At 38.1% G+C, this 13,347-nt stretch overlaps 1 protein-coding gene across 2 annotated transcripts in view; it reads left to right on the plus strand.

Annotated features, from left to right (window-relative positions):
• STK26 (serine/threonine kinase 26) overlaps positions 1 to 13,347 on the plus strand; it is a gene marked incomplete at its 3' end in the record, with an annotated part of 32,938 nt that overhangs the window by 4,513 nt on the left and 15,078 nt on the right. For both annotated transcript variants that reach the window (XM_082062169.1, XM_082062168.1), the window contains exon 3: positions 11,795 to 12,025. In XM_082062169.1, coding sequence (XP_081918295.1) covers positions 11,795 to 12,025 — 231 coding nt within the window. The remainder of the gene's footprint in view (positions 1 to 11,794; positions 12,026 to 13,347) is intronic.

A 13,347-nucleotide genomic window follows, 5' to 3' on the forward strand; every position in this document is an offset into this window, starting at 1 on the left:
CACAGAACCACCTGAGCTGGCAGCTGCAGAGTCTCTCCCTGCAGAATGCTCAGAGGCACATGAGTTAACATCTAGTTATTGAGTGGGATTGGAAGATTAAAGGAGAGCTAGTGTTTTTATTTTTGAATTGGTCTTTTTCATAGAGCTAGAAAAAAAATACATTTTTTCTTAAAATAAGTGCACCTGTAAAAATGGACTCTTCATGTGTGGTGCCTAAAATTAGTCTGGAAGTGTGTCAGATTTCTAGTAAACTTTAGGCATTGTAATTACAAGAATATGACTTCTGTTAAGAGCAAGCAGTCTGTTACTATCCAATACTTCAGAGGGTGGGCATTAAAGGAACTTAAACATTCGAAGAAAGATCCATTCAAGGATCTGTTATTCTTCTCCTAGGAACTGGGCTGTATCCTGATGCTTCTGCAGTAAATTTGAAAAGACTTTAAACTTTTATTATTTAGAGACATAACTTAAAGGGAACTGGAAAGTCTAGCATTTGTAGGACATCAGGAGACTTTGGCAGTGCCTAGAAAACAGGGATTTCTTATGGTTAAGCTAGGATGGACTCCAGTGTTTTGGTGATGAATACCTTGTCCAATTTCAGTTCCTTGATTTGTACTTTGAGCCACAGTGCAGGCAGACTGCATGAAGAGAATATTTTAAGACCTGTGGAGAACATGCCTCTTTGCTACTTGAAGCAGATATGTATCAAAATATTTGTGGAATTCAACACTGCGGTTGTTCCTTTCCTGGTCGTGCTTGATGTACAAGCTGTATCATATCTAATAGCAGCCTGCTAACTCAGCTCGGGCTTTATTAGCTGAACTTGATTCTTCCATCTTGTGCATTGTGATAAGTTACTCTGATGACAAAGAAAAGTAGGGCTCAGTCATACTTGTACTGTCTTGTGTTATCAAAGGAAGAGGATAGAGTGAGCTCTGGAACAGGTTGAATGCATGGTAGCTGTGTAGATATAATCACCTGGAATTCAGCAGATGCTTTTTCAGGCTTAGAAGAAAAAATCCACAGCAGTCTTTATAATAGTGGTTTTTGTGCAGATTTTACAGTTTTGTACACGCGTTAAGTGCACTGGCCTGGAATTCAGAGGCAAATCTGCTGAAGCTGCAGAGAGCACATAAAACAAACTCAACTCTTCTTACCTAAATCTCTCTGCTGTTCTGTACCATCATATACTGTCAGTTTTGAGCATAGTATAATTTCCCCCAAAAGATAAAAACTTTACAGCTGAAACCGGACTTTTAACTTAAAAAAAAAAAAAAGAAAAAAAGAAAAAGTAATTGTTACTTTCTTCTATAGTATTTTTTCTCCTGTTGAATTCAACATTGAAACTATTCATGCTGGCTGTTTTTGAATTCCAGTGTCTCAGCTGTACAAGTCCCGATGAAAGTTGTATTTTTCTTTTCTCCTTTTCCTCAAAAAGGACACTATATAACAATAGCTCAATCATATATTGCAATTTGCTGTTAAAAAGTGGAACAAAAGTTTTATTTAGATGCTTATTTTGAGGGGAAGATTATTTCTTTATAGGTAGTAACTTTGTGGCACACCATGAAGAATGTATGCGACTGAATGTGCCTCTGCAGCAGTATTCATCCTATGAGGCCTATGGAACATCTTAGTGAAGGCAGGCAAGCATATATTACCCTCAGTTTTCATTATTTTCAGTGTCCTGAAAATGCGGTTTTCAATCATCTCCAAAAGTGAAAGGATGAATTTTAAATCTGTTAGTTAAAGTATCACTTGTTTGCTCTTTGGTGATTACCTTCAGATTTAAGAGAGTCATGAACTCTGAAAAGTGATAAGAGACTCTTGTTTTGTCTTTCATTCATTCTTAGGGACTGAATTTAATAATTGACAGGAGAGTTCAATATTAGGGGGATGGGGTTAGAGATGAACACTACAGAGTTGGTTTTGAAATCCTTCTGTAACAAATAACTTTCTGGCATGCTGTAATTAGTGGCTACCTGTATGTTATCTTTGAAGAAATTAAGAGTTGGTGAGGTATCTATCATGTCAGGAGTCACTGTTGCAAATCATGCCTATTTCTTTCTAACTTAAGATAATTGAAAATCAAATTCCTTCCTAATACTGCCTCACCACTTTTTACTCTATTTAAAGAACTGTCATTTGTTCTTTAGATTTAAACTTCTAGCAGTTCTTCTAGAACAAGTCTGTTCTTTTGATTAGATGAGGATCACTAAGCACACTCCTTAGCTCTGAAGGAGACACTTAAATCTCCTGGGAAAGGTGCCCATCAGTGATATTCACTGAAATGTATTCTGCCAGAGGAATTGCTAGCCAGATAAATCGGGCAAAAAGAACTCAATCAGAGAAATGGTTGATAAAGGGTCTGACAAGGTAACAGTAGCTCACCAGTCTCATTCTTCCTCATATCTTGTGCGTGTGGTTTTGCAGAGATAGTCTGTACTGATTAGGTCCATGACTTCAGTTTAGGTCTTTCTTTATGAAGGAAGCTTTGAAGAACTATGTAGAAGTGTGAAGCCAAGTTTGTCTTGCCAAAATCTGTGTTTGAATGGTCTTGATTGAGGCACTGTATCTGGAAAAGCTTTGTGGCGTGATCTGTCTTGTTTCTGCATGAATTCTGTGTGCATCGATGAAGGAGAACAAGGTATGAGGAATGTTGGTTGTCTGCAGGTTTCACACTTGGGCTGTGGAAGGGGGTCTCAGAGCCCAGGGTGGCTTCACTATTTTCACAAACCAGATGTGAAGAGCTGTGTGTTCCGTCCTGGAGAATGTTGTGTTTGTTTGTTTGTTTGTTTTGGTGGTGGTGGTGTTGTTTTTCCCCCTCTCTTTTTTTTTTTTTAACCTTCCTATTTCCCCCCTGCTCCCCAAACTCTTGCAGGCTTTCCTTTGAACTGGCTGCTGTTATGTGTTCTGAATATTTTAATAACCTAGACTGGGGTGAAGGATCAGAGAGTGTCTATGCCTTGCTAGACATCAAGCTGTATTTCAATGCAGGCTTCTGTGTTGGGAGTGAATACAGAATAATAAAAACACTCTACAGCTTGAAATGACCGTAAGTGTTGTAAAGTCCCTAAAATGTTAAACGCTGAATTAAAAAGATTGATCTTCTACTGATGTAAATAAGTTAAAAACATATAGATAATTATGAGGGGAGCAAGATGACTTTGCTGTTGATCCCTCACCTAGGAAGGTGTTATCTGGCAACCAGTCATAGCAAGAACATTTTTACATTCCTGCAGAGCTTTATTCTAGCCTAGTTGGCAAGAATAATCTGATTTTTTTTTTTTCAGGGTGTTTCTCTTTCTACCCTCCCCCTTCCCCTCGCCTTTTATGTAATGAAGTGCTTTGCCATGCTATGAATGAGCTGCAAAGTAGTTGAAAAAGGAGTTTCCTGAAATGGGCAGGTTGGTTCTGGCAGGGTAGGTTTCTTGCTTCCTTTGTAGCTCATTTTGGAGTTGTATTTCTGGTTTTTCATTATGTGCTTCTTGTAGCTTCAGGTCCAGTATGACTGATATGATCAAGGGCCAATATGCAAGACAGTACAGCTTGCAAGCTTGTGGTCGTCTACTGTTGGGGAGAGGACAGAAATCTAGGATTCTAGTAGGCTGGTGTATTTGTCTTCCTTTCTTAAAACAGTCTCTACCAAAGCTAAAGGACTGGTGTGATGTACTCTAACCTGCTTGGGCTTTGTTACAGATAATGATTATGCCTGGAGACTTCTGTGTGGTGAATACACTTATGGCCTGCTCTTTAACCCACATTGTGTTTCAGAGCCATCCTTTTTCAACTAGTGTTTTTTTGCCTTGCTTTAATTTTAATTTTGTTTAGCCTGAAAATAGGTAATGACTACTTCAGTGGAGAGATTTAACGAAGATACGTGTTAAACTTGAGGTCTTGTGGCTGCTTTCTTATGTATGCACTGACAAGTTAAAAAGCTGGATTTTGTTGTTATTTTTGCTCTAGCTGGATTATAGTATGAGTTTAATCTTGTTTACAGGAGGAAAATCTGTGTATCAAGTTCTAACTTGCACAGAGAAGAATACTAAATGGCTTCTAAGATAGAGCAGTGAGGAGGCCTGTAAAATTATGTTAGCAGTTGCCATTTAGCTGTAGATACCGAACCTCTAGATATTGGGAAAATGATCCAGATCCTGTAATGACATGGTTTATAGCTGGCAGGGTTTTGACGTAGATGTTGCTTTAAATGGGTGTGGCAAAAATGAAAAAACGTGTGTACTGATAAGCAGGCTGCTTGCTGAAAGGAAAGGCGTACTGCTAAAAGTAGGCTGCAGTCCATAAATGGTTATTTTTCCATATTCCTGTTAGATGTGGCTTTTGTAATCTCTCTGCAGATTACGTTTTTCAAAGCAGTTCATAAAATAGATTACAAATGTTCTTCAGCAATGAGAAATTGCAGTAGTCTTCTGGCTCCTGACATGAAATTCAGGGGTGCAGGTAGGTAGTTCATTGAGGTGGGTTAATTGCCCATTCACCAGTTGCTTGTCCTGCACTGCTCAACAAGGGAGATGAAATGTGTTTTGAAAGATCAGCTTGTTGAACTGTAATAAATGCGCAACAGTTTGAACACTTTGCGATACCAGAACCTGTTGATTTCTTGAGCTGACTTCTGTCTCCATCTAAGGATGTCCATCCTTCTAGTTATAGAGCATTCAGCTCTTACGTGTTTCTCAAATCATAGTAAAGACCTGGCCACATAATTTGTGCCCCCCTTCCTCCTTAATTCCTCTGACTCTTTTGGCAGGCCATGCTCCTCAGAGGTGTGGGCAGATTGAAGGATATGTAGCTGTATGCAGTGGTTTGAGGATACTTTTTTTTAAAGATACTAGATAGTTAGAAGGTACTGATACATAGAATGGAAGCTAAGTGGGACTCCATTTGAAATGTAAGGACATTCAGTTACAGAGAAGCTCACTTGTAGGAGAAATTTCTCTTTGTGTTTCCTTTCCTCGATGCAGAATACTCTTCATAAATAATTGGTGTAATTTTTTAAAATCACCTTTGTCAAAGAGCTCATCTTTGGAAGATGTGTTGTTATTCTTCCTTTTAACTTATTTATGCTCTTTCCTAAGCTGCTTCATGTTGTGTTACCAAAGTGAAAGAATGGCTAAGAATAGAGGAAGTGAGTTCAGTGGTTTCCATTTTCGGCACAACATAAAATTGACAGCTTGCATCTGCCACAGGTCACAGATACTTCGAAGATGAAAATGATTCTTTCCTTAAAAATCTGAGAATGGGTGGGTTTGAATGCTGATTTTAAAGTTCGATAGTCATTGAATTTTCAAGCAGCTCACCTTATGGCTGACTTCCTGAAAACCAAGCCACGTGGGTTTTTGGTGCTTATTTTTGCTTGTGTTTTATATTGAAGTTCTCCACGTTCTCACTAACAATGGCAATGAGTCTTTTCAGATAAGGGAGGTATTTCATAAAAGATGTAATAGAGGACAGGTCCCATTTAAGGACAGCAAAGCTCAGATCTAGTTTTTACTACCTACTGTGTAGATAAGCTTGATAATGTAAAAGTTTGATACTATATAAAATCAAAGTTGTTTTGTTGTTAAATGATTTTTTTTCTTCAACATGTATTATAAAGTTCCAGTAAATATAATGAAGTATCTATGATCCTGATGTTTGAGTCTTGAACAGGACTGCGGGGTAGCAATCTGAGATTAGTTACATGCAAAAGTCGCTGAGAAGCAAGAGTGTGTGTACAAGACGGGGAAAAAAAAGACATTTACAGGTACCACCCTTGTTTTGAATGTTTGCAGGTTCATTTTTTTCCGATTCTTTATAAGTACTAATGGATCTGCACCTGTTCCTTCATTAACTTCAAACTATTTAAATTTTTATGTATACACACACACACACACCTATGGCACTGTTTGTGTTAATAATTTTAATGGTAATAGAATTTTAAAATAAAATCGACAGGAGGAGGTGGAGAGGAGCTCCAGCAATTAAAATCTATCACTACCTGTGGTGGCTTTGTTGTAAAGAACTGAAATGTTCCTTATGCAGGTAAAATATGGAAATACATATAATGTATGTGCATATATACTGTTATATAATAGGTTATGCATGGTGTATGATTAATATATATGCAATATCTGAGACAGAATGCAGATAGTGTATGGAAAGATATTCAACCAGATTTACCAGTCTTACTCCCTCTTAATTTCAATTTTTTGGGAATTCTGAAAAGAAGAAAAAACTTAGAAGTGCTTCATTATCTGAGAACAGATAAATCCATGATTGCAATGATCACTATGATTTCAATGTGTTGCACCCAGATGCAGTATTTTTTAAAAGTCAGAAAAATGCTGAGAATAGATGAAATGTCTTAACTTTTAGTCTTTCTTTTATTGACTTTCAAGTGTCTTTTAAACTCATTGTATTCCAGATATCCATTCTTAAGACAATAAAAGGTATCTTGGAGATTTTGCAGATAATAAACTAAGCCTCGTAATTGCTCTTTAATTTTATTATTAACTGTAATTCAGCCAGTGGAACTTAAGAGAAATGGTGCGTTGCATGCTGGCTTCAACAACAAAGTTGGCATACAATTCTGATCTGGCATTTTAATACTGATGTAACTGTGAGGCTGCACAACAAATTAATTACTGGTGAGGTTTTTGGTTTAGTTTAGTTTTGTTTTAGATGTTTTGCCGTAACATAACCTTCTTTTCCTCAACTTTTCTGCAAGATAGCTCCTCTCATTATAGTGTACCTCTGACTTCTCCCTGGCTATGAAGATCAGGTTTTACATGATCATTCTACTTTAGTGAGCAATTGCTTGAAATTACAGTCTTGTAAACACACAGATAATAGTGTTGGCTTCCGGAGATACCAGTATGTGTTCGGGTGCTATAGGAGTGTACAAGTAGACACTCTAGTCTTCTACCAATCTTTTATAAAATCTTTGGAGCTAGTTATTGCATTTTCATCTAAGCGGTGTTTGAGTGATGCCTCCCAATGTAGGTGAGCTATTCTGTAACACTGCTACAATTTTAAGGAAACTTCTGTCCCAAATAAAGCCTGGGAGATGCTTGAAAATCCAGATAGTGTAACAGCGTCTCTGGATCAGATTTTAGAAATACTCTTAAGACAACAAGATATGTGTTCTCACATGGTCAGAAGAAATCTCACAAGACTATGTTAAATTATTTGCTTTGGGAGACCTAGAGGATCCTAGTTTTGGTTGTGTTAGATACAAGACATTAGTTCAGTCTTTGGCCAAGATTCTTTGAAGCTTTGTTTTCTCATTCAGTTGTACTCAGTACCCTTTAATGAAATTCATTAACAAATCTTCTAAGCAGACCTGTTTCTGTGAAAGATCCATCCTGTACTGACAGATCCTGAAGCAGTCTGACAGATTGTCTCTTCTAATTTGGTGTATGTCATTAGATGTCTTCATAATCTTGGAAGTTAGATATTCAGTGTGCTTTAACTTCATTTCAAAGGAAGAACAATTTAGAGAACAGGTATGTGAAAGGGTTGGAGGTAGGTAGGTGAGTCAGCCAGTCAGTCTTGTAGCAGAATACAGCCAGGACACTGCTGTGTAGCTGTGCTTATTGAAATCAAAAGAAAATGCTTAAATAAGCCATAAGGGCAGAATACTTGATGCAGCTACTACAAGTATGCTGGCAAAAATTATGCTGTAGTGTTTTTTATATGGGGATTCTGAGCAGGTGGTTGGATGAGATGACCTCCTGATGTCCCTTCCAAGCCAAATTATGCTATGATCCTGTGACTCCATATGCATACATATGTATGTGTATAAACACATACAGTAATGGCACATGGTTGGATAAGAGAGAAGGAGAGATTTTACTGAACACTAGAGCAGGCTGTGCAGTGGTGCTGGACTGGTGACATGGGGACGTGCTGGGCTTCCTAAGCTACCAGGAGGGCTTGTGTTGTCACGCTAGTGCTGGTACTATTACTCACGCTGGCTGGATTGAAATTGCCATGTGAATGTGCCTGTGCTTGTTATACTTGTTGCTGCTCTTTTTTTTTGCTTTTCCTCTGTAGAAACATGCTTAAGGAGGAGGTGAGGAGTAGATTCTCTTCCTGATTTGTCCACTTGTAGGTGTTACCTTCAGAGAGGTGATGACAGAGTCCATACACTGTCTATTGTGTTGTTACCATCTGCTTCCCAACAGACATGACTCCCCATAGAAACCAGTATTTATTTTTAAGAAAACAACAATTATTCATGCAGGCAACTTTCAAAACTTCTAAACAGTTTTCTCTTTCAATGAAAGATCTGTGAAAGAACAGGGAATAACAATTGGTTGTTTTGCTTAAGAGTGTTATTAGTGTTAGAAATGTTAATTTTTATCATATTAGAAGCTTAACTGGCAGCTGTGCTGCAAAAATTCATTGGTATATATTTGAGTATATATACCCACATTTATATAAAATATATATCCATCATTTTCTATACCAGGAGAGGGAGAATAAGCATTACTGCATTATGTAAGTTTATGTTTGTTTAAAAACCAGTCTTTTAAAGTTTTTTGGTTTTTATTAGTTGTAGAAAAACATTCCTGTAGAACAATAGTCTGAAAGACAAGGAAATTAAGAAACGTAAAGGCAAATTTGTTTCAAAATGCAGTCTTTGTTCTAAGGCCATGTTTTAAGTTATGTAGCATTCTAAGTTTGAAACCCTTCCAAAGGACATTATCTTAGGATTAACCATAGTTGGTCAGAAATATTTGCTCTTATCCTGGAGTGTCCTGCAGTCCCTTGTCAGCCTCGGTGGATAACAGAAGCTGTAGAGCTGACTTTGCTCGCTGTGAGAGGGTTTTCTCAGGATAGAACGACGTGGCTCCTTCCTGTAGTAGTGCCACACAGTTTTTCTCCTAGGATGCCCCTCTGTTCCCAGGGATGTACAGGGAGTTCTGCGGTGTCGGGAGGTCCAGCCGTGCCTGATCCAGCACTCCCATGGAATGGAGTTAGGAGCTGTTGGAAGCTAAAATAGCCTGTAAAGCTCTGATTCACCTGAGGTAGCTTGGGTGAGAGGGTTTGGAGGCCTGGCCTGTTTTGTTGGTGACTGTTAAGTGGGTGGATAGGATTGAACAATGTGCATTTCCACTAAGGAGCCCAGAGGAATTTTCTGCTTAAGGTTTCTCCCCAAGCAAAACCCAAGTGTTGCCCTTTGAGTTCATCAAACATTTGTGAAGGGTTGGATTAGCTGTGTCTGTGATTAAATTGCTTTTCTTTTGTCTCTCTGGAAGTGTTTAACAGGTTTCATCTCAAATCAACAATAGCTGTTAGTTAATATGAATGACTCCCAGAATCCCAGGCTCAAAGTGTGTCTCAAAATGAAGCTATTATTTCTGAAGATGTTATTTCGAGTTAATGTAAAGTTTTGCTAATCCCCTCTCATAGTTGTTTCTTGGGGGGATGGGGTGGTGGTGTTCATTGTTTATTATAAATGAAGAACTATCAGTTAATTATACCTTATTGCAAGCAATGCTGTAGTTCAGGAACGTGTTACATTGCTAGATAAATGACAGCTCTGCAGCTTAACTAGCAGCAGGGAAAGGCTGGGTGGCAGTTGCTGCTGCTTCTGTCACACCTGTCCCTAAAATTGATTTTTTGAAATGCATCTGAAAATAGATTTTTAAATTCAGTTTTGTTTTTTTTTTTTTAATTATTATTTTAGTCTTAGTGATTAAAAGATGGCAGGAACTGATGCAGTAGTGTATGGTAATATGGCTGTCTTTGGACAGTTTAAAGATTTACGGTTTGTTTGGGTTTGATGTTTCTTCGTCTGACTAAAAGCTTTATGAATACCTGAAGCCTTCAGTAATTTTTCTTTCCCAATTTTACATTAGCTGTCCAGATTTAAGACCAAATAGTACTCATCTTTTCTTTTCTCATTTGCTTTGATATAGGTTTGTTAATCTTTTAGTTTTTCCACTCGTTCTATCAACAGAAGAAAATACAAAATTTTTTGCTTAATTATTTCTCTGAAGGTGTTGGGCGTGTTTGTTTTTAGTGGAGCAGAATAGCAGGGAGCCCATTCTAGACAAAGGGGAAATTCCTTTTTCTTATTGCTTTAATGTGCTGCTCAGGAACAGCAGTGTTTCTTGTATATTTGTGCAGTCTAAAAATGCAGCTCCACAGATCAGCATGAATCTGCCGTACTACTTCATGTTCCCTCCTCTTCTGATAGCACAAATGACAGCCTGGTATATATGAGCAGTGAACTGATTCCACTGAAAATAAGCCTGACAAGTCATATGGTTAACTCTTAGCTAAATCTGTTTCCTGATTAATCTCATCATATTGTGGAATAAATTGAATACATTTGGACTCAATGATCCTGAGGGTCTCTTCCAGCTGAAATGATTCTATGAAATTTTGGTTGTGGTAGAAGTGACAATAAGGGCCCTGTAAGGAAATGAGACTGTCCATTTTGGACTAGGTTCAAGTAGTAATGTATTTTTTTTCCCCAGTACAGATTTTTGCATCCATTTGCAAGAACACCAGTGTAAAGATGTTTTCTGGAGCTTCATGTTGATACCTGAGTATTTTGTTATGTAGAGTAATCTGTGCCTTGGGTTGCATATCTGCTTTTGTCACTTTTGCTGTTTCTGAGTTTTGGGGTGCTAGAAAGATCTAAAGCAGAGCATCTCTTTCATATTATATGTTGCTATGGGGTCAGAGGACTTTTTGAAGCAGATGTTTCTGTACAATGAGTTGCCCGGCGGCAGTAATGTGTTTAATTCTGTTGTTCTGCAAAGCATGGGCTGTTCCCTTAGCAAGTCTGTCTTACCTCTTAAACCCACTTTTCTGTAAACTTTCTTACTGTGGTCTGAAGTTTTGTGTTCTTAAACTGTGGGGCAAGTCATCTGTGTGCTTCAGAAGTCCCTATTGTGGTTTTTGGATACACAAGGTTCTCTAAGCAGCCATGTAGCATGCTTTATCCTGAAGGGAAAATAAGAGTTTACTTCCTTTTTGTTTCCCACATGGCTACTTGAATGGAGCTGAGAAATTCAAAACATTTGTGCAATAATCAGTCTGCTGATCTTAAGAGTAGTTAATCAACAGAGATTCCAAGCCAGGTGTCCTCAGCAGTGCTCTGCTCCCCTTTTTAAGACATGCTTGGGTAACACCAGCCAGTTCTGATCAGTACCCCTGTTTCAGGACTCTGCTCCAGCCTTCTTATTCCTCCTTTGACCATCCCTCAGTCCTTTTTGCTCTACTTTCTGTCAGCACTCTTAGTTGAAGACACCTGATCTTATCAGATCTCAGAATCTGATGGCAAATACCGGGTAGTGTGGTCCTCTCGCAACCAATTCCGCACTTGGTAGGATGCTTCGTCTGCCAAGGCTGTTGGCCAGGTAGCAGGCGCAGCCTTTTCTTTCTGCCTGGGTGATGATGTGAGTGCTTCTGTGCCGGTAGTTGCATTCCCCACCCTTCTGAATTACTGCATAGATAGGATTAATTTTAAGAACAGCTCTGTTATTTCATTTTAAAAAGGTTGTTATGTCGGGAAGTGAAGTGAGGTTTGTACCCGACTTCTTCCCTGGTGAGGCTCATTCACGTTTGACACAATTGCGTAATGCATGTTCTGTAACTAATAGCTGAATTAGAAGTTAGCATGCAGGAAATAAATTTATCTGATGCGAGCCTTGTAGTGATGAGAAATCTGGATTATGTGCTTCTTGGGAAGTAATGAGGGCTGGTAACTTGAAGGTTATTAGGTAACTCATGTATCTTTTTTTGGTTTTGTTTTTTTCTTCTTTTCTTTCTTTTCTAGAACCACAGAGCAGACCCAGAAGAGCTGTTCACAAAACTGGAACGCATTGGGAAAGGCTCCTTTGGTGAAGTCTTTAAAGGAATTGATAATCGGACACAGCAAGTGGTTGCTATAAAAATCATAGACCTTGAGGAAGCAGAAGATGAAATAGAAGATATACAGCAAGAGATAACTGTTTTAAGTCAGTGTGATAGTCCTTATGTAACAAAATACTACGGATCATATTTAAAGGTAATGTATAGTATTGCACCAACATTTGCTAGCGCTCAGTTGTTTTGAATGCTGCTAGGAAAAAAGTCTAAAATCGAGGAAGATTTATCATGCCAACTTGACCATTTTCAGTAGGTTTTGGGTTTTTTTTTTTGAGCAGAGCTTTTAACTTTGTTTTGCTCCTTTTGCTGCTTGCTCTTTGAGGCTGGAATTTTCACAAAATTGCTAGAGAATGAATGGAGTTGATAGAGGATTCCTTTTGACATTGCTGTTGGGACCTGGTTTTCTCTCCTCCCTCCACAATCCATAGCACAATCTTGTGGCCTTCCTGGGGAAGAAGAAAATACCTTCATAGATATACAAACAAACCCCTTTCCCTCGTATGGGAAGAAATGCTGAACTGTGTAGAGATGTGTTAGTAATTATGCGGCGTATCAGGCCTGAGACGAAGTAAAACTGACATCAGCAGAGTTATGTAACCACTCTGTGAAATGTTATCTAAGGCGTAATTTAAAAACAAACAAACAAAAACGAAAACCTACAGAAATCCAAAATGTTGAGTAAGTCTTTTGAACTTGCAGAGCTGTCCAGGTATAGTCAACTTAAATATTGCTTAAATGATCTGCAGTGCATACATGTTTTGGATGATTTAAAAAAAAAAAAATCTTTGAATAAAAGCTGAAGTGTTAACCATAGTTAGAGCTATCTTAAATGTCTGAGGTTTTTTTGTTTGCTTGCGGGTTTTTTTGTTTGGTTGGTTTGGGGTTTTGTTTGTTGTTGTGTTGGGTTTTGGTTTGTTTGTTTGTTTCTGGCTCCTTAAGGCATAGTGGGGGTTTTGACATGATTCTAAAGACAGATCTCTGAGAAACGTTCCTGTATCACACTTGTATCTTTCAGTGATACTACAAATTATTTGCAGAATTTATTTAGTACTGTTCTTTGTAGATTTGGCTTTTTTCATCTTTAAATTGCCAAAGTATTCATTTTTTTTATATTTCAATGCTAAGTGGGTTAGTTAATTTTCTTTACTCCAAATATGAATTCTCATTTTGACCAAGACAAGGCAGCTATGGTGGCTTTGCTATTTGCTTAGTTACTCGATACTCTGTGGGTTCTTCTTCTGAAGTGAACATACAAGTTGTCACTCATGTCCCATCTTTCCTTCTCTTTACTGGGCTCCATCAGTGGGAGTTTTTTGTTTGTTTGTTGTTGAGTGATAACGCTCAGAGGTGTAGTAGAATTTACTTTCCTGTACCATAGTATATTACAACAAGCTGGTTCTTCTCAAGATATCTTTGAATTCAGCTAGAAATGTTCCCCTGGAGCCGTGCACAAGTGGTACT

This window comes from Streptopelia decaocto (assembly GCF_964273445.1).
Source record: "Streptopelia decaocto genome assembly, chromosome: 10".
Classification (NCBI taxonomy): Eukaryota; Metazoa; Chordata; class Aves; order Columbiformes; family Columbidae; genus Streptopelia; species Streptopelia decaocto.